This window comes from Rhamphochromis longiceps, linkage group LG5 (genome assembly GCF_057381845.1).
Source record: "Rhamphochromis longiceps isolate RC_006_pf linkage group LG5, R_longiceps_female_GT1.1, whole genome shotgun sequence".
NCBI lineage: Eukaryota > Metazoa > Chordata > Actinopteri > Cichliformes > Cichlidae > Rhamphochromis > Rhamphochromis longiceps.
The window spans coordinates 5,696,682-5,724,276 of NC_140561.1; the positions used below are offsets into that span (position 1 = coordinate 5,696,682).

At 42.7% G+C, this 27,595-nt stretch overlaps 1 protein-coding gene across 1 annotated transcript; it reads left to right on the forward strand.

Moving 5' to 3' along the window:
- The first annotated feature begins 3,242 nt into the window (after nt 1–3,242).
- LOC146669095 (constitutive coactivator of PPAR-gamma-like protein 1 homolog) lies at nt 3,243–27,376 on the forward strand. Its single transcript, XM_085405531.1, has 17 exons — nt 3,243–4,119; nt 5,242–5,488; nt 5,573–5,655; nt 7,604–7,732; nt 8,882–8,972; nt 9,702–9,790; nt 9,873–10,123; nt 11,162–11,249; nt 11,342–11,563; nt 11,699–11,870; nt 14,826–15,075; nt 15,205–15,319; nt 15,915–16,124; nt 19,334–19,532; nt 19,645–19,783; nt 20,184–20,280; nt 25,872–27,376. The coding sequence occupies exons 1-17, from the start codon at nt 3,646–3,648 to the stop codon at nt 26,181–26,183; spliced, it is 3,168 nt and encodes a 1,055-aa protein (XP_085261657.1). The 5' UTR covers nt 3,243–3,645; the 3' UTR covers nt 26,184–27,376.
- The last annotated feature ends 219 nt before the right edge of the window (nt 27,377–27,595 follow it).

Below are 27,595 nucleotides of genomic sequence, written 5' to 3' on the forward strand. Positions count from 1 at the left end.
CATTGTGTAACAAAAACTAAACTAAAATGGAAAACTGAATGTAGAGCTACCTTTAGCAACAATAACTTGAAGTGTTTTGTGTCGAATGTTTTTGTGAAGGAATTTTGTCCCTCTCGTATTTACATCGTTGCTTCAGTTCATTGGAGCGTGCATGGATAAGGAGGACCTCATGGTCAGCTCAAAGGTCCTGCCTTACTAACCGCGTGCATGCACAAACCTGTGCATAAGTCATGTGTAAGAATGCAAATCAGTGATTTATCAATATTTATGTACCTAAATTTGTTTAGATTTGTACTTTATGAACAACATTAGAAGTTCCTCTGACCATCTAGATCAGGGGTGCCCAATCCCGGTCCTCGAGAGCTACCGTCCTGCAGCTTTTAGATGCATCCTTGTTCCCACACACCTGAATCAAATGAATGGCTTGTTATCAGGCCTTTGCCAAACATGATGGCATGCTGAAGAGGTAATAATCAAACCATTTGATTCAGCTGTGTTGGAGTAGGGATGCATCTAAAAGCTGCAGGATAGTAGCTCTTGAGGACTGGGATTGGGCAGCCCTGATCAACCAAGATCAACCAATGATGGCCTGGTGGAGTGAAGGGTGTAAGCTTGAACCTTTTCAGCCTAAAGATATTCCAGTATTGCTTATCTCATTTGATCTTATCTTAAATTCACATTGTTTATATCATTGCTTGATGTTGCTTTCTTCTTTTTCTTGTAGTTTAGACAGGTTCACACATCACTGTGAGTGCTTCGGGGGAAACAGTATTCACAACCTTCATTATTTTAACCAGAGCCTCGAAACACTCAAAAGTTGTTCCTTTTCTGGCTTCCTCTTCGGACAATTATTTCAGGTTTTTTCAGTCAGGACTTTCTATGACTTTCCATTTAGAGGTGCGTGCTTCTGTCTTACAACATCGTCACTGCTTTATTTGCTTCATCTGAAGGTAAATGAATTTGCTCATAGAGAGCAGATTGTGGTTGTGCAGATTGTATGCAACTGGTAAACGGGTACAGGGCTATTGGTTCAGAATGACTCTGATTTATTAACATGTTAATGGTGGTAAGAACAATATAGGACAGATCAAAGAGTCATTTTGCTTTCACACTTTGGTTTTTTGTGCAGTTTAGCATCATTGCTAAGCACATATTAGTAAATGCGGTCCATAGTTCCAGAAGTCCAGTTGTTTTCTCCCAGCAGCCTTTCCAAACAAGCCTCTTGGAGCCATTAGAGGAACTGCAGTTTTTGTTACTTTGACACTGGCTTCAGTTTCAGCCCGAAGGTTTGCTAATGGGGAGTACATCAGTCTCAACACAAGTTTCAGTTTTAATATATTGTTGTATGGTTTGAATTTTACTACTAATTCATATTCTTAACCGTCACACTGAAGACTTAGTTTGGCAAAAACATTGCTACTGTAAGTCCAGCGATTGTAGTTTACGTTGTGAGATTTTAAAGGACCACGTGAAAAGCTACAAAGAGTTGCAAACATAATAACTTTGTAGTTTTTAGACTTGTGATATGCAGAAAAGACAAAAGTCTCAGCCAAACACAGAAAGGACTAGGCCTGGAATCAGTGCTGAGCAAAAAGGAAGAGTATTTATATTCACTCTATTATAAAACTTACAACATATAATATAAAAGAATACCAGGATTACAAACCTCTTAACATCCACCAGGTCGCTGGAAACCCAGGGGTTGAGTTTAGTTAACCACCTGTTTCTACAGTATTTGAACCTTTCTGAAATGTAATGTGTAGGTTCTAATAAAATGCCTGGTTAACATGTGGCTAAAGCAGAGCCACATGTTAACCAGTTAACTTTGTAACCTCTAAGGATTATGGCCACCAAGACCCTAACCCTAACCTGTTGCTGGTCACCTGGTTAAGAGGCTAATGGGGGAGGGGGCTCACAAACGTTTCCAGCTCATCGATAAATAAATGAGTATTATTTACTTGGAAATGCAAGTGAAATTCTCATGCGTGTTTATGACATAAAAGAGTGTATTAACCACCGACAGACTGCTCACACGTGCAGTTACTGATTGGATGCCGCCCTCTGTTGACACTGAACGGAAATGACTTTAATCCCATATTTTGGCTGCTTTTTCACTCTTAACCAAGCGGATATGTTGTGAACATCTGCATTTATACATTTCCGAATCATTGCAACATCATTTAAACGCATGTAATGCTGCAAGTTCTCTGCTTCTTTTAAACCTTTGCTGTAACACCTGTGCATTCTAGAAAGATAAGGAGAAATTCGGGGTTAACTGTTAAGTTAAACCAAGTAGCTCACAAGGCTTCGTAAAACAATGCCATTAAACCCTGTTGTATCATTCATTAACACATTTATTAATGCATTGTTATAACCAGCTGGTGAGAGGGTGGTGGACTTGTCGATAATGAGCTCTGAATCAAATCAAATCACTTTTTATTGTCACATCACATGTGCAGATACATTGGTACAGCACATGCGAGTGAAATTCTTGTGTGCGAGCTTCACAATATCGAAATAGCTGTCATTTCTAGATCGGTTGTTACTTCTAACACGTTTCCATGTAGCAGATAGAAAACTACCAAACTGCTATTAAGAACACTATTTTTTGCACATTGTACAGAGACTCAACTTTGCACCTTCGCTCACCCCCTCCCTCCACAAATCAGGAAGAAACGCTTTTACACCCAAAGAGTGAAACTTGCCAAGATAGTTCACATCCAACCTTTGCCAGACAGTTCTCAAGGCTAGCTTCTAGCTAATGGGACAGAAGTACTTACTTCTGCAGTAGGTTAAAACCTACTTCAGCAGTAGGTTTTAAAAATGTGAAATTTTGATTCCCAATCTCACTGCTTCTAGCTTTTATACTAAAAAAAAAAAAGAAAATAATAGCCACACTCATCTACAAACTGGAGTGGTAACCTTAACATAACATCTATCTCTACGCTAAAGTCACAAGATAATGAAACAGACAAACTGCAGTCTGGAGCAACAGCCACAGAGTCATGAAATAAAACAGCCATCAATATATTTGGATTGATATCGCATCTTTTTTCTTTTTTTTAAAATAAAACAGAACTACCTTCCACATCCATATTTTTCACTTCGTGACCAAATCTGATCACAAAACTACAGAGCTAACGGTAGTTATGTTTCATATACAGTCTCTGTATAAAAGGTCTTTAATTTTCTGATTTTATTTTATTTTTTTAATTCAGGCAAACAACAACAACAAACAAACAAACAGCGAAGCACCGACAGTGTACTCTCTTGCTTCTCACGTGGGCCTCTCGAGCCTACGTGCCTTGCGTCATATCGTCACGTGCTTTCCCTCTCGCTCTCCTCCGGTACAGACTAAGGATCGCAGTCATGGCTTCGTGAAGCGACACATGGCATCTTGAAGCCATGAACCAAATTAATAAACACAACAAACAACAACAACAACTCACCGGAAAGCGGACACATTTAAATAGCAGGCGTGTTTGATTTCATTTGTAATTACAGCAACTCCGGTAATATCTCCAGCTAGCAGTCAGTCACACTGGGGAGAGGCGCACTGCAACCTCCCCCGGTTTATTTTCCTATGATAGCCAGCTTTCTTTACCGTCACTTTTAAGTTTCCGTCTTTTCTAAGAGAAGCTCGACATGGGTGTGCAAGGTTTCCTGGAGTATATTGAGAAGCACTGTCCCAGCGCTGTGGTGCCGGTGGACCTCCAGAGGTTGGCCCGGGGGAGTTTGGTTGGAGGTGGCCGGCAGAAACCCCCTCAGAGTCCGCTTAGGTTGCTGGTGGACGCCGAGAACTGCCTCCATCGACTCTACGGGGGCTTCTACACCGACTGGGTCTGCGGGGGCCAGTGGAACCACATGCTGGGCTACTTGGCCGCCCTCTCCCAGGCCTGCTTCAACGGGAACATTGAGCTCCTGGTGTGCTTCAATGGCGCCCTGGAGAAAGGCCGTCTTCACGAGTGGGTCAAGCGGCAGGTGAACGAGAGGCAGACCGCTCAGCAGATCATCAGCCACGTCCAGAATAAAGGCACCCCACCGCCCAAAGTCTGGTTCCTGCCTCCCGTGTGTATGGCCCACTGCATCCGACTTGCTCTCCTCAAGTTCCGCGTCGGGGTGAGTGGAAACTCGGCCCGGCAGTGTCTGCCTGTTGAGCTGTGGACACAGCCGGAGTTAGCCTGCTAGCTGCCCACCTTGTCACCACAGCATCCTGACCCACGATAGGATGCTGTTCCCACACTTAGACAAGTTCTAACCTGCTGTGCGAGGGTGGGCAACTGCGGTGGTTGACTAGTATCCAACAGGTTGCTGGTCTGAGTCAGATGCTGGCCCCCCTCTGTCACTGTTTGTCCTCCCATCTGACAGAAGTAAACAGAGTGAACAAAAAGATGTCCAGACAGGTTTGGCATAAACGAACAAGTCCCTGTTTCACTGGAAGAACGTAACTTCATGGCTGAGGTTTAAATGATCTCAAAACAAACAAACTACTAACTGTAAAGATACTTTCTGCTCAGTTAATAAAACGATGAGCTGATGAGATAAAGTAGAAAGTTCTGACAGCGTCTCTGCCTCCGCCTCAGCTGTGAGTCCCATCACACAGCTGCTCGATTTGTTGGAATCTGGTAAATTAATGCAGTACGCCACAACTTCACACTTACATTTAAGACTTGTAGTGTGTGTTCTTTTTAACACACACACCAAAAATAAAGCCCTAATTTTACCTGAGGCACAGACCTGCAGGTCATTGAGGTCAGAAACATGTTCTGTGGCTCTTCAGAGCAATGATAGTGATGTGTTGACAATATGGCTGAACTGTTTATATATTTGTACTAATCCTAATAAAGATGGCATACACAGGATCTTTCTTTTAGTAGCCTGTTCAAGCGTGACCACAAAGCAGGCAGCAAAGTGAACGTGAAAGTGGTTACAGTGATTCTGCTGTAACAGTGAATACAGACAGAAGACTCCAGTCCTACTGGTACACGTTTATTATAAGGCTGTAACATGACAAAAAGTAATCAAGTTGTGTTTCGTATTGTAATTTTCGGTCTGCCCACAGGATGATAACAGTGAAATAATAAAAACTGAACTCCAGTGTGAAAACTTATACGGGACTTATGAGCAAGGCTCACTCACCAACAGCTCACACGAGTGTGCTCCTCGACTGTAGTTTTCTTCCTGTGCATATTCTTTGAGTGCTTTAGCGTTAGCTCAATTCTTGTCTGTGGCTCTCCTCAGGTTGTCCAGAGTGTGGAGGACCACCACCTGGAAGTGATAGCCTTATGCAGGAAGAGTGGCTTCCATGGTCTGGTGGCTTACGACTCGGATTACGCCCTGAGCAATATCCCATACTACTTCAACGCCCACATCCTCAAACTGAGCCGCAACGGCAAAAACCTCACCACCAGCCAGTACCTGATGCACGAAGTGGCACGGCAGCTCGATCTCAGCCCCAATCGTTTTGTCATTTTTGCATCGCTTTTAGGTTAGTGTTGTAGTTTGAGCAAGTAATGTTGGTGGAAGTGTTTGCCCCGGTGAGGCTGACGGATACACGTTTTCTTTTTAACAGGGAATCACTTACTGCCTGATGAAGACTTGGCTGCCTTTCACTGGAGCTTACTTGGTCCAGAGCATCCCTTAGCATCTTTGAAGGTAAGGACTTTCTCTGAGAGCTGCGAGAGCTGTCGGCCTTGTGCTTAAATATTATGGTTACTGGTCATTTGTTTGCTCGTGCAGTGCACATCCTTGACTGATGGGAAGGAAAAGTGCACATGTTTTGCATTCAAACATATAGTAGCAAGCGCCAGCGACGCCTAGACTGAAGTAGCTACCAGCAACAGCGCAGGATCTCATTGATTGACATATGACCTGGTAGAAAATAGAGGCGTTACCTAGGCAACTGGACCCTGGAATGTCTGCAGGTGACCAGCTGGCAGCTTCAGAGCGATTCAAGATGAGTGAAGTGTTTCCAGTGTGGGCGTTGCTCAGCACACAGACAACCATTCATCCTCCTAGTCACACTTGTGACCAAATTTTAATCACCAGTTATTAGTTCGTCTTTATTGGTACTCGCGTCTATGTGACATCACCCATTTGAGCGCACCCCCACTTCAGACCAGTAGATGTGTTTGCATGGACTCGTGTCCTGGTTATGATAAAGTTTTTGAAGTATGTAGTTGTTTCGTTAGCACATGTAAACATGATCAGAGTATTTAAAAACTTTAATCGTTCTTTTTTGGTTTTATTCAACCTGGATTTGGTAACGGGACTCCAGGTCCAGCCTCCGTCCCTGTAAGTCGGCTTTAATTTGAGCGTTTGGCTCTCAGATTATTGTACATACACTGACCTTTATGTTTAATGGTAAATTAACTAAAACTTCTACTACAAGTCTCATTAACCCAGTCACACACGCATTCATACATATCTAGCACTTACACTCACACCAGAGGCAATTCTGGGTTCACTGTCTTGCCTAAGTGATCAACCCGCTCTGTCACCTGAGCCACAGCCACTCGCCTTGTATAACATCACTGCTGTCATAAGGAAAAGCACACTTAGGCTCCCTTTTATGATGCTATCCTGGTATCAGTACCAGCAAGTTTCAGCAGCTGCCCTCAGGTAATAGTTATAGGTACATCTACCTATTTGTTTGTGTTTCTCAACATATCACACCTGCCTAAACTAACATCACACAGTTACCAGGATACTAGTATTTATTATGTACACAGGACACGCAGAACCCAAACATCTGTTTTCCGTGTAAACAGCGTTTCGCGTATATGACCTCGGATAAACCTCATACCCGGGTCCATGAAAGTCACAGGAACCACAGTGCTGTGTAGAAATATCCAGAGCATTCACATCCAAAACAGGCATGTGCTTAATGGGTTTCATATCTGTTCTGTCACAAAGCTTGTTGTATTGATTCTGATGGTGTCTGTATGACCGTCCAGATCCCACAGAGTGTTTCAGAGCCATGTTTTGCAGGATTGGAGATCTTCAGTCCATGCATAGTTTGACACGGACAAAACCTCTTTGCTCAAAATAGCAGTCTTCTCTTTCATGTAGTGATGAAGCTGTCAAAATGCTCTCAAGTTGACAGCACAAGACTCAGATTCTGTTTGTGGTGCTGCGGATGGGCGAGTTCACTTGGACGTGTGTGGATGTGCACATGATAAAAGATAACATGCAAAGTTCTTTGTTTGCCGCATAAATGTAAGCAGCCTCACTTTCATTAATTCCAGCTTAAGTGAGTTCATTGTCGTGGCACCAGAGAGTCTAATGAACAAAGTTCACTTGACACTGTTACGGTGGAATGATTCACAACACGAAGCACAATCTAAGCTTTTTGTGCACGAGTGTTACAGTAGTCGACATTTCAGTTTGATGTGGACATACTGCAGACACATCCGAACATGTTCACAAACCAGCAGACACCCCTGAGCCTGAATCCTTCTCAGATACACTTTACTTACAGAGGAAGAAGACACTTTTACTTTTGACTTAAATCATTTGTGCTTGTTGATTCGTAACCTTCCCTCTTATGCAGTGAAGGGTTATATAAGCTTTGGCTGCGTTCAGGACAATCTGTCTTTCACAGGTGCGTGCCCATCAGCTCGTGCTTCCTCCCTGTGATGTTGTAATCAAGGCCGTGGCCGACTATGTCCGCAGCATCCCCGACATCACTGACCTGGAGACCATTGGCAAGGACATCTTCAAGAATTCACAGGTATGAACTTTCCAAAAGCCCTTTGAACAAAGTTTGAATGTTTTGCTCCACCCTGTCATCCCCTCTACCCTTGGTAATGCAAACAGTGAGATATTTACAGATTTAAATGATTTAGCTTCACAGTAAGTGGTTGGACCAGCTAAAACAGTATGCTTGACACTGCATTTGACTTATTTTCGCCTCAGAGCTATAGTTCTGTTACTCACCTTTTCTGAAAATCTTGTGAATGCAATAACGCAGGATTTTGACATTCCTACCGTAGGTGTATCTGCTTGGAAGCTGAAGGGTAGCAGTGGCAGTTTCATATGTTTAAAATCCATCCTCATGTAGTTCGCCCTTCTTCATACACAGCCAGTGCTCGGGGGGGGGGGGGGGGGGGGGGGGGAAGAAATGATATAGATGAGATAAATGAGCAGTTCTCCCAGTGCAGTCACATTAACCTCGAACCACCAGGCAGAAATATCATTCTTCTGTTTTCTAGTTCACATCACGTTAAAGTGATTCTTTGTGACTTTGAATTGACTGAGCAAGAAAAAACAGCCGTGAATGGGTCATGGAGCTAGAGCCAGCTAAAGTGATCATGTGACAGTTTTCAGATGTAGTCCTGTTGATTAAAGATGCAGAACGTCCGTGCTCTAAATAAAATCTGTTGATCTGCCAGATGTGCAGGTAGACTGCATGCGCGTGCCTCCTTTAGCATACACTACACCACAAACAATAGAAAGCTTTGGGAAAATTGATTATGAAACAGGTTCTGACAGGTGGTCTCTCTTCATTATGGCTTCAGTTTGGTATTAAATCTAGTTGTATGGCCAGTTTCTGTCCTTTACTCCTTTATTTTGGTGACACCGACACATAAGGGATCAGAGTGAGCTCTGAGCTGTGGCGATAAATATGTAGTCGCAGAGGATCCAGCGGGATGCTCAGAAAATGGGAAGATGATGAAGTGGTCTAAACACATTATTGAGCGTGCAGTGATTGATTCCATTTGAGTTACCTAAGCTATGTATATTATTTTTACTGCATGTTTTAGTAGAAAGTGGTCAAAATCAGGATAAGAGGAATAAAGAATTTGCTTGTTTGAAAGTGAATTTGGAGATTTTTTTATTTTAGACAGAAATACTCTGTTCTCTCATTTTTTTCTTTTAGTCTTGCACTGATGACAAAATCTTCCGCTTCAAGAAGGCAGTGGAGTACTACTCAGTGGCCAACCAGCCCCAACATTTACCTCTACAGTTGGGTGGGTTTTCGCCTCATCTCACCATAAACTGAAAACTCTGGAGTTCGGGTCAGCAGCACTGATCCGTCGAGACGCGGCGCTGAGACTCAACACTTTAATATATCATTTATGACATTAACGTGCAGAGTTTCTGCTTTAACTTGAGTTTACATCAAAATGATACTTTTTTTTAAAGTTTCCATTAAACTACTTTTGGGTTCCGTCTGTTCGGAGACTCGCTGCTGTGGGGGGATGTACAGTAGATAACATTGAAAAGTATAAACTGTAAATGTTATTTATGGGGAGTTTAACACAAAGTGTTCAAAGTTTAGAGGTTAAAAAGCATAAAACTAAACTGAGTTGATTGGACATGTCACTGCTGACCGAAGCAGCAGGTCAAACGCACTGAACAAATATAAAGGAGTGTTTTCCATCTTTTTATACAGTCTGTTACTCATATTCAGATAGACGTATCAAAACTCACTGGACTAAATTTGATCATTTTAACAGTGAAAGAGCTTCTCAGAATAGACGGCCTGCAGTCCACCTGCTCAGGTGCATTTTCTTTGGCTCTGTGTTCGGTTCTATTTGAAGCTCTTCAAATGCAGTACTGCTCCTACACGGTTCTTTGCCACTTAGTAACCACTATCAAATTTCAGTGTGGATGTGATGAAGCACATAAAATATCTGCGTTTGTAAGTGTAGAAGTTACTTTTCATATGAACTAGAGGTTTTGTGTTTGTTTCACAGTTAGACCAAAACACACGGGGGTGCCAGCTGCAGTGCCATCTCCTAAACTACTCGCCATTCCACAGGCGCCGCAGCCTGACAAACACGGGGTAAGAAATCCAGCCAGTACCACGGCAACGTGCTCCAGCTGCCTCAGCTTTCCTGATGCTTCTGTGTCTCCCCTGCCTTCAGGTCCAGCACTCGCACACAGACGCTGTGGTGGAGGGCAGCCAGTCTGTGGACTCGGTTGAGAAAGCTCTCCCAGAGCAAAAGAGCTGCAGCAGCATTTCTCCTGAAGGGAGGCACACTCCCCTCTATGAGAGATCCTCTCCCATTAACCCCAGGCAAGCCGGCAGCCCCAACCACATAGAGGCTCCTTTCTTCAATGCCTCCTCCACGTCGTCTTCCTCAGAGAACGATGAGAGCTCTGGCACAACTGCCAAGTGAGTAGAGCTCAGCATGTCCTCACTGATGGTGTGCCGATTCATCAGCGGCTACACTGACTGTTTGAGATCAGCAGCAGTGGGAGAGGACAAAGGTGAAGGTAGCTGTAAGCTAGTTTGTGCTTTATTCAGTCAGGACCAATGGACCTGGCCTAGAAATACAGTAAATTTGCTTTTGGCAGCTTTTGGCTCTTTTATGTGAATATGTAGAAATTCAGTAGAACAGCAGCGTGAGCCCAGCATAGAAAGAGCATGCATCGGTGACAGCTATCACATTAAGACAGACACCAGCAGCAGCCAGGGTAGAGTTGGTTTGCAGCTTTTGAAGAACCTGCTCTACCAGTCTGGGTGTCATCTGGATCCGCAAATGGGCTTAGGGTTAGAAGGTCAGGGATACAGTTGGGGTTAGAGTGACCTCATGTTTGGGTTTTGTGACCTTTATAGATGGAAGCAAAAGATTCCACAGCAGAATAATCCACAGAGCGGTGGATGGTGTCGGCTGGCTCGCTCTTTCTTCCTATAAACAATCCTGCTGCCATCAGAGAAACACAACACGATTGAGATTCATCAGCCCAGAGCAGATTGTTCGGTCGCTCAGTCCTGTTCTGACATCGATGTGTCGATTGCGGGTTCTTTTGCCAGTGGACTCTGGGCACTCTGTCGGGTCTGTGGTTAAATAGCCACAAACTGCAGTAAACAGACACATTTCAAGTTTTTGACACAGTAGCTTTTTCATGTGATCAGAACACATAAGCCTCCCTTTTGCACATATCACTGAGCCTCTGACTTTGTCACCAGCTCAGGTTTCCTCCCTGGACTGGTTCCAAGATCAAGAACTGCTACGCTCTGTTGGAAATGATGCGTAGGCAGGTAGTACGTGACAAAGTAAAGGGTCAAAGGTTTCTTAGTATGATGTTGTGCCAAAAAGATTCTAGTCATTGTGAATGGCGGTTTATTTGACTTGTGGCTGATTGCTGTAAGAGACAGTAATGTTGAACACTTACCTGTAAATGCAACAAACCTGTTTCCCTGTTCTAGTCACGTGAGCAAGCACACTGAAGAGTGGCACAAAAATGGACATGCTGCTCACGCTTCCAACACACCAGAGAGAGGTGAAGGGGCGAAAGTGAGTCTAGCTTGACCAGTACTACATATTGGTTGATGGGGAATCTGACAATAGACTTGATTGAACATCCCCACACCCCCTTGTGTCCTCAGACTGACCTGTGTGGGACCTCTGCTGTGAACCTGGGGTCACAGGATGGAGATCTCCAAGGCTCGAATGCACAAATCCCCTCCCTGCTCTCCATGCCCACCAGGAACCATATGGACATTACCATCCCACCTCTCCCTGCCCCCGCCCCCGAGGTCCTGCGGGTTGCCGAGCACAGACACAAGAAGGGCCTGATGTACCCCTACGTCTACCACGTCCTCACTAAGGTCATCTAGACTGCTTTTATCTTTGACGTGTTGTATTTGGCATATACAAACTCTGCATGTTGGTAGAATGTGAAGTGCCTGTGTTGAGCGGCCTTTGTCACTGTCCAGCACTGATCTAACAGTGTGCCTTTGCAGGGAGAGATTAAGCTGTCTGTCACCATTGAAGATGAAGCCAACAAAGACCTGCCTTCAGCAGTGCAACTGTTTCGACCTATCCGTCAGTATGTTTACGGAGTGCTCTTCAGCCTGTCAGAGGCCAGAAAGAAGGCTGAGAGACTCGCCATGAGGAAGAACTGCCTCCCTGAGTGTGAGTTATGATCAAACAGCTCCTTTATGTCTGTTTAACACTGTAGTGAAAACTCACGGGCGGGGATTTTGAGATTAGAGCAAGACTGAGAGCAGGGCTCTGCACTTCCACTGTTTTTTCTTTCTTAGGGGTACTGGTTTCAAGTTTCAAATAATGAGGCTGGTGTGAAATGTCCCAACAAACATGCCCGTGTGGGCTCACTGGGGCTGTGTGTACAAGGCAAACCCACACAGGCCCCGAGCGGGTGTGCCCACTTGGGGCCACAGCAGCCAGGGCCCTTAGAAAATAGTCACTGGGACCTTGAGAGGTAAAACTGTTGTTGGGCAGACATGGGCCAGTGAGTGTTTTTGTAGACAAACAGTATGGGTTGCACACAGAATTCCTCCTAGGAGCCCAAAAGGAGCAAAACTGCTGTGGGACACACGGGGGAAACGTTTTTTGTTCATCCACAACTATTGAGTGTGGGCATGCGTGGGGTTGTGCTGGTATCAGACAGAGTATTTTGAACTGAACCATGCAAAGCTACTCTAGTATGTGTAGTCCATAAGGAGAGCTCTTTTGTTGCATTAGTTTGTTATCTACAGGTGCATCAGTAGCAACTGTGTCGGACAATTCTTAATTCTGATTTGGATTTTTTTTCTGAGAACTATAACTCATAACAGATTTTCTGACTGTTCAAACCGAGGCTGCTGGCTCTGAGCTCCAAACAACTTCAGACACTTTTACTTGGTCAGCTTGTTTAGAATATCCAACGTCAGCAGCTCAAGTGTCTTGTTAAGTTTGTTGCTACAAACCATTTTGTGGTAGTTCTCTGTGACAAAGTGGGTGAGCAGCTGTCACACTTTTATAATTTCATTACAAGTTCATTTTCCACACTACAGAGGTCCTTCGTTTACTGTGGGAGTCGTGTTCCAAAAATAACCAGCGACAGGTGAAATCTGCGAAGTAGCCAGCTTTATTTTTTACAATTATTATAGATGATTTAAGGCTGTAAAACCCGTCACTACACACTTTATACACTTTTCTCAGACAGGCACGAACATTTTCACACTTTTCTCTCTTGTTTAAACTCTCAAAGTTCAAACCTTCGTAGAAAAATCAGTCCAGTATTGTAGAATGAAACCAAGGATCAAACCCTGTTTGAGGTCCAGAACATGGGAACAGAGCAGCTGCCAGAGAATTCAACATAAACGAATCAATGGTACAGAAGTGGAGGAAGCAAGAAGAATGAGCTGAGTAAAGTTTGACTTATCTGACTGTTTTGTTTCGCTCAATGCGCCTTATAATCTGAAAATTATGGTAACTTTACCTTCCTTTAACATGTCCAGGAATCCAACTTTCTGTGCGATGGTTAGCATCTTCCTCTGCCTTCTGGGTGCTACTGCAGCTGCCTTTGACAGTGCAAAACGTTTCGTTGACATTGTTGTGTTTGTTGTGGAGAAAACTTAGAAACATACAGTGCAGCACTTCAGAGTCACACTGCTAGGATCGAAGATTTATGTAAATTTGACAAGCTGAACGCATTCTGTACTGTACAGCCAATCAGGACGCAGAACACAATGCGCCGTAAAAAAATAAAATTAAAAAAAATAAAAATTGCACAAAAGAAAATCCTCAAAACAGCGTTACAGCGAGGGACCACTGTCCATCATGTTGTTTTTTCTACCATACATGTGCGTATTTGCTATAGCTTCACATACTAAACTTGGTTTGTTTGTGTTAGCATTATGTTGCAGTTAATATCAAAGCATGTACAAGTCATAATTATAGTATTATATTGTTATAAATATTGTTCATCCATTCTCTTCCAATTATCCACATCAGGGCGCGCGGGGCTGGAGCCTATCCCAGCTACCACGGGGCGAGAGGCAGGGTAAAGCCTGGACAGGTCGCAGAGCTAACGCAGAGAGACAGACAACCTTTCACACTCACATTCACACCTATGGGAAATTTAGAATCACTACTGAGCCTAACCCCACTAACTGCACGTCTTTGGACTGTGGGAGGAAGCCGGAGAGGAGCCACACAAACACGGGGACAACATACAGACTCCACACAGACAGACCGGCCTTTCTGTGTGGAGTCTGTGAGGCAACAGCGCTGACCACTTGGCATTGTGTTTGTTTGTTCTGAGCCACCATGCAGGTCATTGTTGACATCACTGCGCTAAACCAAGCAGAAGGGTGCTCTACTTGTAGAATTGTTTTCTTTTGTTTCTTTTAATGTGTATTTTTCTTTTATAGGGACCCATTTAGCTGTGTTAATGATCTGTGAGTGTTTAGTGACTGCTATGAGATTTTCATATGTACACGTTAGATTTACAGGTTTGAGCTGTTGGTACCGGCTAGACTAATTAGCTGTGAATTGACGCCCTACATAGAGTCAGTCAGAGGTTGTTTCCGGTGAGCAGATGATGTGTGCTGCTTCTTTGTTGTGTTGGTTTGTTTAATATGGAGGTCTAACTTTCACATGTCACAGAGAACACTGTAAATAAACTCCTCACCTCAGAAAACTCTAAATATTATTTTTACCTGCCTGCCCAGACTAGCTTACATTCTGTATTGTTGACTTGGGTTTACTTTGGTGAGCTTTGTGTCTTCTTCATTCAAAGTTAAGAACTCGATTACAGCCATAGCCACATGCTAACCACATCTGGCTGTGAGTGTGTGCGAGTGACCGCTGTGCATGAAAGGGACCAGCATATAATCAGATTTGAGCGATTGACTCGTCACCGGTCTAGGCCAAGATCGGTGAAAATCATCCGATTCTGGTTTCGGTCCGTTCGACCACTGTTGATACCTGTTATGTCTTTAGGTTTGACTGGAACCTTTGAGTCATGATCAATGTGTAAATAACAGCTATTGAGCCCTAATACTGATATAAAGCTGGCTTTTAAACATTTTTTTTACATGCTATAAAAGTACGAATCGCTCACTATTTTTTGTCCTCCTGCAGACACACATGTCATGGTTAAAGAGTGGGCTGCCTACAAAGGCAAATCTCCCCACACTCCAGAGCTGGTGGAGGCTCTGTCCTTTAGGGAGTGGACATGTCCCAACCTCAAGAAGCTGTGGTTGGGGAAAGCCGTGGAGGACAAGAACCGCAGGATGAGGGCGTTCCTGGCCTGCATGCGCTCTGACACCCCGGCCATGCTGAACCCCGACAACGTCCCCACGCCCCTCTTAGTGCTGTGTTGTGTGCTCCGGTGAGTAGCCACAGTCTGACAGCTGGAAGCAGTGCGATGCTAAAGTTTAAGGGAGTGAGGATTGATGAGGACGGGCTCGATCGGTTCCCGCTTTCTGTAACACTGTTAATCTTCTGTGTTTTGCTTCAGGTTTATGTTACATTGGCCAGGAGTAAGAATTTTGCGTCGTTACGAACTTGACGCTTTCCTAGCTCAAGCACTTTCTCCTAAACTTTATGAACCTGACCAGCTGCAGGAACTTAAGGTGATTTTATAGTCTTGATTATATGAGGAGCGTCTGAGAACTGCATCCGGGAATATCTCGGCTATAATCTGCTGCTCAGTCAGCCGTTCCCTTGCTTTGTATTCCACCTCTTTCTCTTCTCTGGACACTCCTCATGTTCCTAAAAACAAGCTCTGCAAAACACTGTTTTATAGAGCTTGTTGTTACTGAAGCTGTAGCTTTGTGTTAAGAGATGTATTTGTAGAGCTTTGCGGGATTTCAGTGACGTGTGTGGATGGTTTATAAATTCAAGAGAAGCTGGATCGATTTGACCCTTTTTAATTGAACCATCCACACGAGCTGTGCGCTTTCCTCTTTGTGGTCTCTGTGTGTGTAGCTCCCCTCAGCCTGTGTCAGAACATCTGGGTTGTGTGTGTTGGCTTTCTGTCTTGGCTCAATTAGCTTGTTCGTCGCTGTGTTTTAGCAGCTGAGTGTGAATGGGCTGCTTACACCCGCTCTGTGCTTCGCTTTGCAGTTCCCCCATTTCAATCTGAATGGTCAGCAGGGCTGTTAGGGGTTGCTAGTTTTTTATTTTCATTTCAGCATTTTAGAAGTTTTTCATATTTTGCTTCCACAGATTGACAACCTGGACCCTAGGGGAGTCCAGCTGGCTGCTCTGTTCATGAGCGGCGTGGACATGGCTCTGTTCGCCAATGACTCATGCGGGCAGCCGATTCCCTGGGAGCACTGCTGCCCGTGGATGTACTTTGATGGCAAGCTGCTTCAGAATAAACTCGTCAGGGCCAGCAGGGAGAAGGCCCAGCTCATCGACCTCTGTGACGGTCAGGTAGATTCAGCCGCACCAGTCTCACGTCAGCAAAATACGCTCCAGTATCAAGGTTGGGATAGGGTTTTCTCATGCTTCTAGTGTATTTGAGCCTGCTGTATTTGCCATTAATATTGTTGTTGTAGCTTAATGAGTGATGCTAACTTTACACTCTCAAACCTGTGCTGTAGACATTCAGGGAATCAAACAGTTGAACAAAACAAACCCTAAACTGTGTCCTGTATGGGGTTCAAAACATATATAAACAGAATACCATTTGCCCAAAACTCAACCCTCTGGGCTCTGTGGTGGCCATTTGTGGCCATGAACAAGCTGAGAGGGAGTTTTTATGTTTTTGCTCTCCCTGCACAAAAATAACAATGCATTATAATCAATGTTGATGTGAATCAATTACATGCCCCAGACTCTACTATTAATAATACAAGAAATTCCAGTAGCAATGCAATTATAGAAAATTGCAAGATGTGATGTTGTCTTCCAGCTAGTGCAGTGGACAAACAAACTGGTGTTTAAAGGGTTAAAAATGTGAAAAGTAATAACTATTTTATATTTATGAAAAAAACTAAAGTTAGTTAAAAGCTTTATGCAGAAAAAATGGCAACAAAACATAAAAATGATAAAACTTACAGACCTAATCTGTCGGTGGACACTTTTGGCCTCAAACAAACTGAAAGGGTCGTGATTTTGAACAAACCCAGAGGGATAAGTATATGCGTCCCCGAGTGCTGCTATTGGTTATTTACCTTCATGCTCACATTAGAGTTGGGCAATATGTTCTAGTTTTCCAGCTGAGCATCTTCAGTCCAACAACTGACTGTGGTGTGTGTGCGGAGCCATCCATCCATCCATCCATGGACCTACTTACATGTAAAAATGATTAAAAGACTTACAGTTATGGTTTGCATTAACTCATCGTGAGCAATTTGGGGCTTTAATGATTTCTTTGAACTGTTCTCTCTCCAGGGTGGAATAATTGCATAGCTGCTTTAATGACTTTAAAAAAGGTGCACAATTTAGAATTTTCTGTAATCCACACAGGGTCAAAAATATAAAGAAAAGCTCAGATATTTACATTTGCTCACTGTTTTAATAAGAGAGAAGGCCAAGGCCTATTAACTTCTCGTTAGTGATTATGATCGACTACAACAGGTTGTTTCTCTTAGCCAGCATAAATAGGGTTTGTTTGACAGCATTCATTAGATGGAGCAGTACTCAGAACAGTGGGGAAGGCCAAGGAGCTCAGCGAAGAGCTAAAAGGAGAATTGTAGAAAGGTTTCTCAGTGCCAGTTAAAAAAAACAGTCGTATGTAAGTACAAGTTATTTAAAGTTGTCACCATTATGCCAAAGAAGAAGGCCTAAACTGTGATCCTCAGATGAGAGAAAATTGGTTAGGATTTTCAGGAACAACCCACCAAGGCGTGTCCACGGTGAGTGTTACGTTGCCATGGACTGAGAGGATACAGACCGAGAAAGAATCCCCAGCTTTACATTTAGAAGAGTAAGGATGAGGCTTTCACACCCGAGAACGCTTGGGAAACTGTGTTAACATGGACACGATTGGTTGTTCTAACAGGACACACATCAAACATCATACAGTTTTAGCTTGTTGGTAACAAAAGCACCTGGATAAGGTACAACTTGGTATTGGGTATTTAACTGGGTCTGTATATATAATCAATTCAAACCTTTGCATTTTAATCATTAAAGATGTGTGCTGTACAGTTGTTCCACCCTGGAAGCAGAACAGTTCAAAAGAATCATTAAAATTGCTGTAACATTCATGCCACGAGTGTATGTAAACGTCTGACCACAACTGGAAATGAAGGAGTGTAAAAAATGGGTACAACCTGCTATTAAACAACGGCAAAGAACAGCTAACAATATTCCAGCATCTTGCCTAGAAAAGCATTCTGCTGTATTTTATTAGCTCTGAAATGTGTCTGAGAAAGGAAGCGTGATTTCCACACTGGTGATGAAGTTCCTTAAACTGACCATAGAGGGCAGGGTCTCTTCAGCAAAGCAGTAGCTACTCAGAAGAGTAGCTACATATGTAGCGATATATGTAACTACTCAGAATGAGAAACAAAATTGTTTTAAGTGACTTCAAACAGGACAGGGTTATCAGTTCCAGGCTGGTCTTAGTTGTGTGGGAAGTTTCTGAAAACTATCTCTAGGTTTCACGGAGACTGGTCCAAAAAAGTTCTCTTGATGAAAAAGCCTTATTTATGTCTGTGGTTAGAGGAGAATGACTAGAAGGCTAAAAGCTAAAGGGAAATGTTTTCAATAAGCACTTGTCACAGACGAGGTCTGCAGGAGAACGCACAAATCTCGAAGCAGATGCACTGCAGAGACAGAGAACCACACTGGTTCACTTCTATCAGCTAACAACAGAAAACTGAGGCTCCAGTTTTCACTGGCTCATAAAAATTGGATGAGAAGATTGAGCAGCTTTTGCCTGGTTTGAGCCTCGATGTCTGTTGTGACATTTTGGATGCTAAAATCAGTATTTGGTGTTAGCAGCATGAAAGCATGGATCCATCCTGCCTGTATTAGCAGTTGAGGCAGCTGCTGGTGGTGTGTGGACATATGTTCAGCATCATTTAAATATCGCGGCCAGCCTGAGTATTGTTGCTGACTACGTTCATCCCTTTATGACCATAGTGTACGTATCTTTGATGGCTCCTTCGAGCAGCGTAAGCTCCTATAATTCCAAACTGGTTTCTTGAACATGATGATGAGTTCACTGCACTCAAACGGCCTCGACAGTCACCACAACACAGCAGCTTTAGAGTGTGGGGGTCGTCTACTGAGTGCCTGAAAATAGGGAACTGACTGAAAATGCCTGAGATTGAAGGTAGTCTGCACACATATCATTAATCTTTAAAACTGCACATTTAGTTTAACGCATTCTTAAAAATTTTAAGGCTGTTCCTGTTGTTTTGTTGAAACTACTGTTGAGCACCTGTTGTCCCAGATCTCATGAAAAGGCCAGTTTCATTTTACCGTGATTTAATCAGACACTGAACATTTTCTTGTCAGACGGCGAGCACCGCAGCTGATCTAATGAAGCTGTTAAAGGGAGGCACTGTGTTTAACTGACAGCAGTGTGATATTGATTTTATAGCTGCTGATTCAAGAGGCTGATGACTGCACAGACAAAAAGAGCTCTCTATGTTAAGCCAGTGCTTGTGTGATATCTCTCTCTTCAGGCTGAGCTGGCGGCCAGGGTGGAAAAGATGCGTCAGAGTATCCTGGAAGGCCTCAACTTTGCTCGGCCACCTCATCTGCCTCCTTTCCCCCCACCGCCACCTCTGCCTCCTCACAGGATGCCTTTCTACCCTCCCACTGGTTATTTCTACAACCCGCCTCCAATGACGCCTCCTGCAGGGAGAGGCTGGGGGGTGCCCGGTGAGTTCTGCTCTTTAAAACATGTAGCCCAGATTAAGGTCATTTCTCACAAGTCTTCAGAAACAAAGTGTGGTCTTAACATTTGATGCCAACTTCTCGCTGTTTCTGTAAGGATTGGAAGCAGTCCAAACACAAGGTGGGAAGCTGGAGATCGCCGGCACTGTGGTGGGTCAGTGGTCTGGTACACGACGCAGCCGAGGAAGAGGAGGCATCCCTCTGCAGGTGGTGTCTGTCGGTGGACCAAACAGAGGGTAACAGCAGAAAGATCGAACGTCTCGCTCATATTACTTTGAGAACAGACTTTTCCATCATTTACGTTACACGAGCAAACTAAGAAAACACCACTTTCTTCTTTTTACCACTGTAGAAAATGAGACAGTGTCATTCACATCAGCATATCGCGCCCATAGTGAAGTAATACGGCTCGATGCATGAACTCACACATTTTTCTAGACTTTTCGGATCTGAACTTTGTGTAAAACGATCAGGTTTCTTTGTAATACACTTTATGACTGGTCCTGATGTATGGTCTAAGCCTTCCTGTCTATAAGCTCATGTAAAAACTACTTGTTTTTCATGTAGAGATTCAAAATGTGGCAAAAACAGCAGATTAAAATGAATCTACAGTGGAAATCTGTCTGCTTCTTGCAGTCGTCCAAGAGGCGTGATTTCTACACCGCTCATAAGGACGTTTGGTCGGGGAGGACGGTACCACGCCCGAACCTTCAAGAGCCAGGGAACGTACCTGGTAAGTCAGTCATGATTTCATTTTATTTGGAGGGACTGTGCAGAAAAAAACATTATCTATGAAAGAAACAATAACACTGCTCTGGATTTCTAATTCCATCGATGCAGACAGGATCCCCAGCACAACAGATAAACACTAACTGTTGTGCAGTTAGGTCCATATATATTGGACACTGACACAAGTTTAGTTTTTTTACCTGTTTACTGAAACATGTTCCAGATATACTATGGACACAATGTGCAGACTCTCAGCTTTCATTTGAGGGGATCCACATTCAAACTGGATGAAGGGTTTAGGAGTTTCAGCTACTTAATAGAGCAGGGCGATATGGCCAAAAATATTTATCACGATATATATTTGAAAATTTGCGATAACGATATAACCGACGATATAATTGATGCGAGACAAAATACAACTCCACAACATTACTAGCGCAAAAAGACAACCTTCCATTTATTTTCACTTAAACAAGAAGCTGGTTTTTATGTACATTAAAGCTTTATAAAAATGTAACAGTGCAAATGCTAATTCCTTGCTGAAAGTTTAACCAAAAGGCATTTCCAGTAGAAATGGGCTGACATATCCTGAGCATAACCATGTATAATATCCACTGAAGTTAAAAAGAGGTGCTTTGCAACATTAAACTGCAGTGTGCAGTACGCATTTTTCGGACCATAAGGTGCACAGGATTATAAGGCACATTAAGCGAAACAAAGCAGTCAGATAAATCAAACTTTATTAAACTCATTCTTCTTGCTTCCTCCACTTCTGTACCATTGATTCATTAATGTTGAATTCTCTGGCAGCTGCTCTATTCCCATGTTGTTGCAGTATATTAATGACTAACCTTGTATTGTGGATGGATTATCTCAGTTGTTCTCCTGACTGAAGTTTGGTCCGTTTACAGCATCCTGCCATGCGATTGCATTTGTCTCTAACCATGAAGAACCTTCACGTTAACTTTTATAAGTGGAAAAGTGTTAGTGTTCGTCCTCCAGCTTCACTGTTTATGTTATGCTAACATAGCTGTGTCGCTAGCGATCACGTAGCACATCATTATATACCAGCTAGCCCAACTTCAGTAACCCTACAAACGTCACTGCTGTTTAGTTTCCTGTCTTCATTTATGTTGGAAGTGATAGCAGAGCTGCACGTTTGATTTTTTTCAGAAATCTCTCAGTCAGAACATGCAATATCATGCTTAGGTAACTAGCGAAACTAGCGAGCTAACTTCCGCTAGCTTCCTGCTAACTTCTAACTCCGTTAAATGTAATAACTTTTGTTTTCATGGATGCCTGGAAGTTAAACTTCATAGTTACACCTGGTAAAGCAGCAATGCTGATCGTTTTATTAAAGATGAAAGAATTTAGACAGTTTTTAACTCTAAGTGATGCTGCAGTGTTGTTTGACCTGAAGTATACGGAGTTTAGGACCCAGATTACTCCCAGATTTAAGAGCATCTTAGTCCGACAAATACGACAATAACGACGGCCGCTTGCATGTTCTGCAAAAAAATGTGCTTTGTTGTGTATCTGACGGACAAACACCAAACCAGTTCCACATCACTTAAGTTGCACCATTTTTACAAACCAATTCTGGTTCATCTGTTTCACTCAACAATCGGCCATGTGCGTATGAAAACAAAGGCACTGCGCATGCGCGTTTTACTCCCATTCTATCGCGATATTTCATTTTCCTATCGTTGCCTAACATTATACCGGTATTACCGTGAACGGTATAATATGGCCCAGCCCTACTACTTAACATGTGCCACCCTCTTTTTAAAGGGACCAAATGTAATTGGACAGTTTACTCAAAGTGCTATTTCACGGACAGGGGTGGGCATTTCCTTTGTTATGTCATTATCAGTTAAGCAGATAAAAGGCCAGGAGTTGAAGAAAAAAAAGCAAAAGTGTGGAGAAGGTGTGCAGCTCATGATCCAAAGCATGGCACAGAGGCAGTGTGATGGCTGTGAGCGGCACTGGCACACTAGTGTTTACTAGCATTAAAAAGGAAGAAGCCCAACATCTGAGTTCATCCATGAGTTCAAGACCTCAGGCTGTCATTGCCAGCAAAGAGTTTTCATACAAGTGTTAGAAATGAACTTTTTATTTTCAGTTATTCAATCTGTCCTGTTGCTTTTGAGCCCCTGAAATGAAGAGATTGTGTTCTTTTTGTTCAACCCACTGAATTAAAGCTGAAGGTCAGCACTTCATCATTGTGGTAATGTACAGAACCACAATGTCTGTCCAAATATGTATGGACCTAACTGTACCCCACTGACCTCCATACATACAGGCAGCGATTTGAGGCCAAATTTCACATTTCATTCATCGCTCTATCAGACCTGTTGCCACATCTTCAGTCCAGCTCTTGTGTGGCAAATCCCAGCATTTCGTTCTGTTTTCTTTAAGAACAACAGATGAATGTGTTATTTATGAATTAGTGCTGGATGTATCTGTCAGGCCACTGCTAGATCTCTGTCTGCTTTCAGTTTTCTCATCTTTTTGAAGGACACACTGCACTACAGTCCAGTGTAAAAGCTTGTTTATGAGTTTGAAACCTGAATGCTTATATTAATAAGTAATTGTGTTGATCTAGTTTAAAATACTGACCAAAGCAATAGTGACTGTACTTTTGCCATCATTGGTTATTGACCATCATCGACCATTTGAAGCTTTAATCTTCAAGATGATCATCAGTGTCTGAAATTCTCAGTGTTTGTCACACGTGGATTTTGGTACCAGAGAAACGAATAATTCCTAAATTGAAGCTCAGCCTGTAGTTTGCTTTCCCAGGAAGGTACCTCACAAAACTCTCGATGCAGCTGTTGGTTTTTCCACTGTTTAATTACGGTGCAAAACCAGAACACAACCATTGTGTGAGCTTTCAGCATGGGAACATGAGAGGGAACTAAACAGGCTCCCTGCATGTCTCTGGGCTTCCTTTTGCTGCTAATTAACTTCTAAATAACTCTTGAGTCCTTTTGTTTGTTGGCAGGACTTCCAACCCACAAATGCATTTTTCTGTGCTGCACATGATTTTCAATGGACTTTTGTAACATGTGGGCCTTAATAAGCTCTAAATATCCTCTTCTACTGTATCACACCATTGAAAACACACAAGTTATTTTCATTGTTTCTGTGTTTCTAAATGTTTCCGACATTTTCTGACTTATGAAGGTCATCACAGTGCACAGTGCCTTCTGGGTCTTTGACTGGTTGCATCTAACATCTACTATCATCATTTCTACCAGTATAAAAATGGCTGTATTTGACTGTTATCATCTAAAAGAAACAATGAGAGTGATATTTTCTGTCTGATATTTTCTGAGTAAAGAGTAGAAAAATGCTGATATAAAATGACAATCTTCTGAAGACCCACAACTCTGTTTTCAGCACTTCTGGTGTTGAATTTTATGCATGTAGTCCAAGTACTCACAAAACCTGCTGATTTCTTTTAGATATCTTCTCTATCTTATAGTTTGCGTTTTGCTGTTGGTCTCTCTTTTGGCGGCTCCCTTTAGGGGGCGCCATAGCGGATCACCTGCTTCAGCCTGTCCTTATCGTTCTGCTCCTGTCACACCACGCTGTATGTCCTCCTTCACTGCATCCATAACTCTTCTCTGAGGTCTCCTTTGTCCAGTACATTCACTGTCCCTGTTCATGTCTAAGCCATCTCAGCCTTGCCTCTAACTTTGTCTCCATGCTGTCTTCAGCTTAGCCTCCTGTGTCTTTGTCAGTGCCACTGTCTCCAAAATCGATCTTCTTCACCTCGCTCGGTCCCTCCATATTTCTCTCTCCAGCCGTGGCAGATGGCTGTTTGTCTGCGGTCTAGTTCTGTTAGAGACCACTTTCTGTTAAAAGTGAGTTCTTCCTCCCCACTAGAGCAGGGCGATATCACCAAAAATATTTATCACGATATACATTTGAAAACTTGCGATAACGATATAACTGACGATATAATTGACACGAGACAAAAGACTTTACAACTCCACAACTTTATTAGTGCAAAAAAAATAAATCAATGTATTTTCACTTAAACAAGCAGCTGTTTTTATGTGCATTAAAGTTATATAAAAATTTAACAGTGCAAATGCAAATTCCTTGCTGACAGTTTAACCAAGTGGAAACTGGCCGACACATCCTCAGCATAACCATGTTTAATATCCACAAAACTTGAAAAGAGGTTATACACACACAATACGGTAACATTATGTTGAAGCACAGTACGTATCACTCCGCGAGGCTGCCTACGATAGCTGTAATGCTCCGACAATCCATCAAGCGGTGCGGCTTCGTAGCTTAGCAAAGTTGTACTAAAACGTGACAGATTTTCGAGCGCCGTGTACATAAAATCGTTTCGAGGTCAGTAAACAACCAGAATTCATACATAAGGCCATTGGATTATAAGGGGCTCTGTCGATTTTCAGAAAAATCAAAGGATTAATTTTAAGTGTGACGTATTTTCCAAAAAACTTGGTAATAACGACGGCCCGCTAGCATGCGCTACCAAAAATACTGCTTTGTTGTGTATCTGACGGGCGAAAGCTAAACCAGTTCCACACCACTGAAGCTGCAGCATTTTTACAAACCAATTCTGGTTCATCCGTTTCATTCAACGATCCGCTTTCGCCCTCCTCATTCGCCGCCATGCTTTTTCCGCCATGTGCATATGAAAACAAAGGCACTGCGCATGCGCGTTTTACTCATATTCTGTCGCGATATTTCATTTTCGTTGCCCAACATTACACCGGTGTTACCGTGAACGGTATGATATGGCCCAGCCCTTTGCCATGTGCAAGTGATCATTAGATTGCTGGGGCTCTCTCCCTCTCTTAATATTACAGGCTCTTCTTTAGATGACCATTGATGTGAACAGGCACTATATAAATGTAGTATAAACAACAATGGTGAGATTTTTTTTAACCTACCAAACTCAGAAATCTACAGCTTTTTAAAAATATCATATTATAACTGATGACCATCACACCACAGGCTCTACTTGCTTAATCTATTTGAAAGCAGTTTTATAGTGTTTAAACCTTTCTCAATATGGAGATGTTACACGTGGTTAGAGCCATTGGACTGTGCAAAACTTAACAGCTTGCTTCATTTCACAAGTGTCAATGTGCATCATTGACAACACATTAGGCAAAATACAGTAAATAAACAGGGGTGACTTCACTTTTGAAGCAAATTATGTCCCTCAGTTATTTCTATCTATGTAGTCTATAAGAGTCTAAAGATCAAAGAACCAAATGGGTTCTTTGATCTTTTTTCCGAAAAGATTTTAAGTCACTGTAGCCAATCGTGTTCCCTTTCGAGCTTTGCTATATTTTAGGCAAGCTACACAACTGCATGCTGCTGAGCTTTCTCTTCTAGCATAACTAGTTTAAGTAACAGACAGTGTCACCTTTGAGATGGCGTGTAATCCATGCATTTTATCCCTACACTTCACCTGTTTAGAGCTTTGCCTTTTGGACATGTTGCATAGGCACCGTGTCCAAATGGCAATAAATAGAAAAAAGTCTGCATTCTCAGGATTTCTTTGAAGAACCCTCACCGTCATTTTTTCTGTCTGTCTACCAGAGCAAGCCTGCTTACAAGCCTGCTCAAACATCTGGAAACAACCTAGTGAAGGACCAAAAGAAGCCCAAGCAGGAGGAAAAGAAACCTGCACAGCACGGTGAGAGCTTAGCCATGGAGAACGGTGTGGAGGACAAGGAGCCAGAGCAGCTGAACGGAGAGAGAGAGGAATGTGGGGCTCTCATCCAACCTGAAAGTGCCTTTAGCAGTGACTCCAAGACGTGCAATACTAATCCTCACTTAAATGCACTAAATGTAGACAGTGGCTGCCATAGAGATGAAGGTCTAGAGGTCATTGTCTCAACAGAAGATTAAACCTATTTTTCTAGAGAGGGTGAAGGATGAAACATGGAGCAAGGTTAGGAACACGAGGAAATATGGAAAGCTTACATTCATTGTACTTTTTTCTTTTCAAACAAAGAAACGAGATGTAATTCGGATCCCTCTCTCTAAACACACGAGATCCTAACACCGGTAACCTGGAGTCACTCACTCCCTTGTCACTTCAAATCAGAAGGTTACTGCTTGAAGACGCTTTAATTTGAAAATATGAGTTGATCTGTGTTTGACCTGCTTCTAGTACTTACCGTGTGCAGGTATGGATTTTGTGTTGTCATTGTAACCGCTCAGTGAAACAAGTGAGGCATAATCTTGTGCTTCCATCACCACTTTGAGTTGTGTTCATGGTTAAACAGCTCTGTCCCTCACTAGACGTGAGCTCCACGCTGTTTCGCTTATTTAACTGTAAGTAACGCCTCGAGAAACAGCTCGCGAAACAGCTTGAATTGGGGTTTTGAGCTGTACTCAAAGCTGTAGAGCTGTAGTGTTGCCACTTTGATAGAAATCTTCTGCATGGTTCGCAGTCTAACCAGTGTGTAGTTATTATGCATGCTGTCCTTTTTCTTCCATTCTTCCCGGTGCCCAATTACAAATTAATGAAACATCTAATACCAACAAAAGTCCCAAAAAGTAGTTGTTCTAACCTGGAATCTTCTTGTGATATTGACCTCTGTTGCATTAAAAAAAGGTTATTTAGCCACTTTGGAGTAGTGTATTCATGCTATATTGTTCTGTTACTGTTTCCTGTTTTAGTCAAAAAAATGAAACTCACCCTTTGTGTAGCTAAAAGGCTCCACCTTTAAATCAAAACTTTAGCCATTAACCAGTAATCATTAGGGAGATTTCCTTTAGTGTTATTTATACACTTGTAATTCCTCTTCACCAGAATCATCATTTCATGTTTTCACTTAATACTGCCAAAGCTTTTCATCTATCTCTAGTGATTGGAGAGATGGTGTAATCTCCTACCCCTGTCCCCCTCGCAAGAGCTAAATGGGTTACCTTCTGTGTAAGTTGATCAGAGTTTCCGCCTAACTCTTGGATTGTAAAAGAATGAACTGCTGATGGGTTTGGTTGAATGTTCGTGGATTTTGGTGTGGTGTACTTGAAGGCAACTTAGCTACAATGCTTAATAAAACTATATTCTTTTAGTACACACTGTTGGTGGTTTATTGATCTCTCTTAACACTGGGACATGTAGTCATAACACTGTGGTGGGCTGCTAAGTTTACACAAATTTTTATTTTTTTATATCCAAGTGACAGTCAAAAGAAAGATTCTGCACCTACACCCATTGCCTGTCTTCTGCGAGGCTAAGCAGATACACTGCAAAAGCTAGCAAGCTACTGGCACAAGAATAGCAGTGCAATATCACACTTTTTACTCCC

What these genes read in the sequence shown, in the direction of transcription:
- LOC146669095 (XM_085405531.1), top strand. Translation starts at nt 3,646, where the DNA reads ATGGGTGTGCAAGGTTTCCTGGAGTATATTGAGAAGCACTGTCCCAGC. An exon ending in ACATTTACCTCTACAGTTGG is followed by an intron (nt 8,973 to 9,701) that starts GTGGGTTTTCGC and finishes TTTGTTTCACAG; the next exon opens with TTAGACCAAAACACACGGGG. An exon ending in CGCAGCCTGACAAACACGGG is followed by an intron (nt 9,791 to 9,872) that starts GTAAGAAATCCA and finishes CCCTGCCTTCAG; the next exon opens with GTCCAGCACTCGCACACAGA.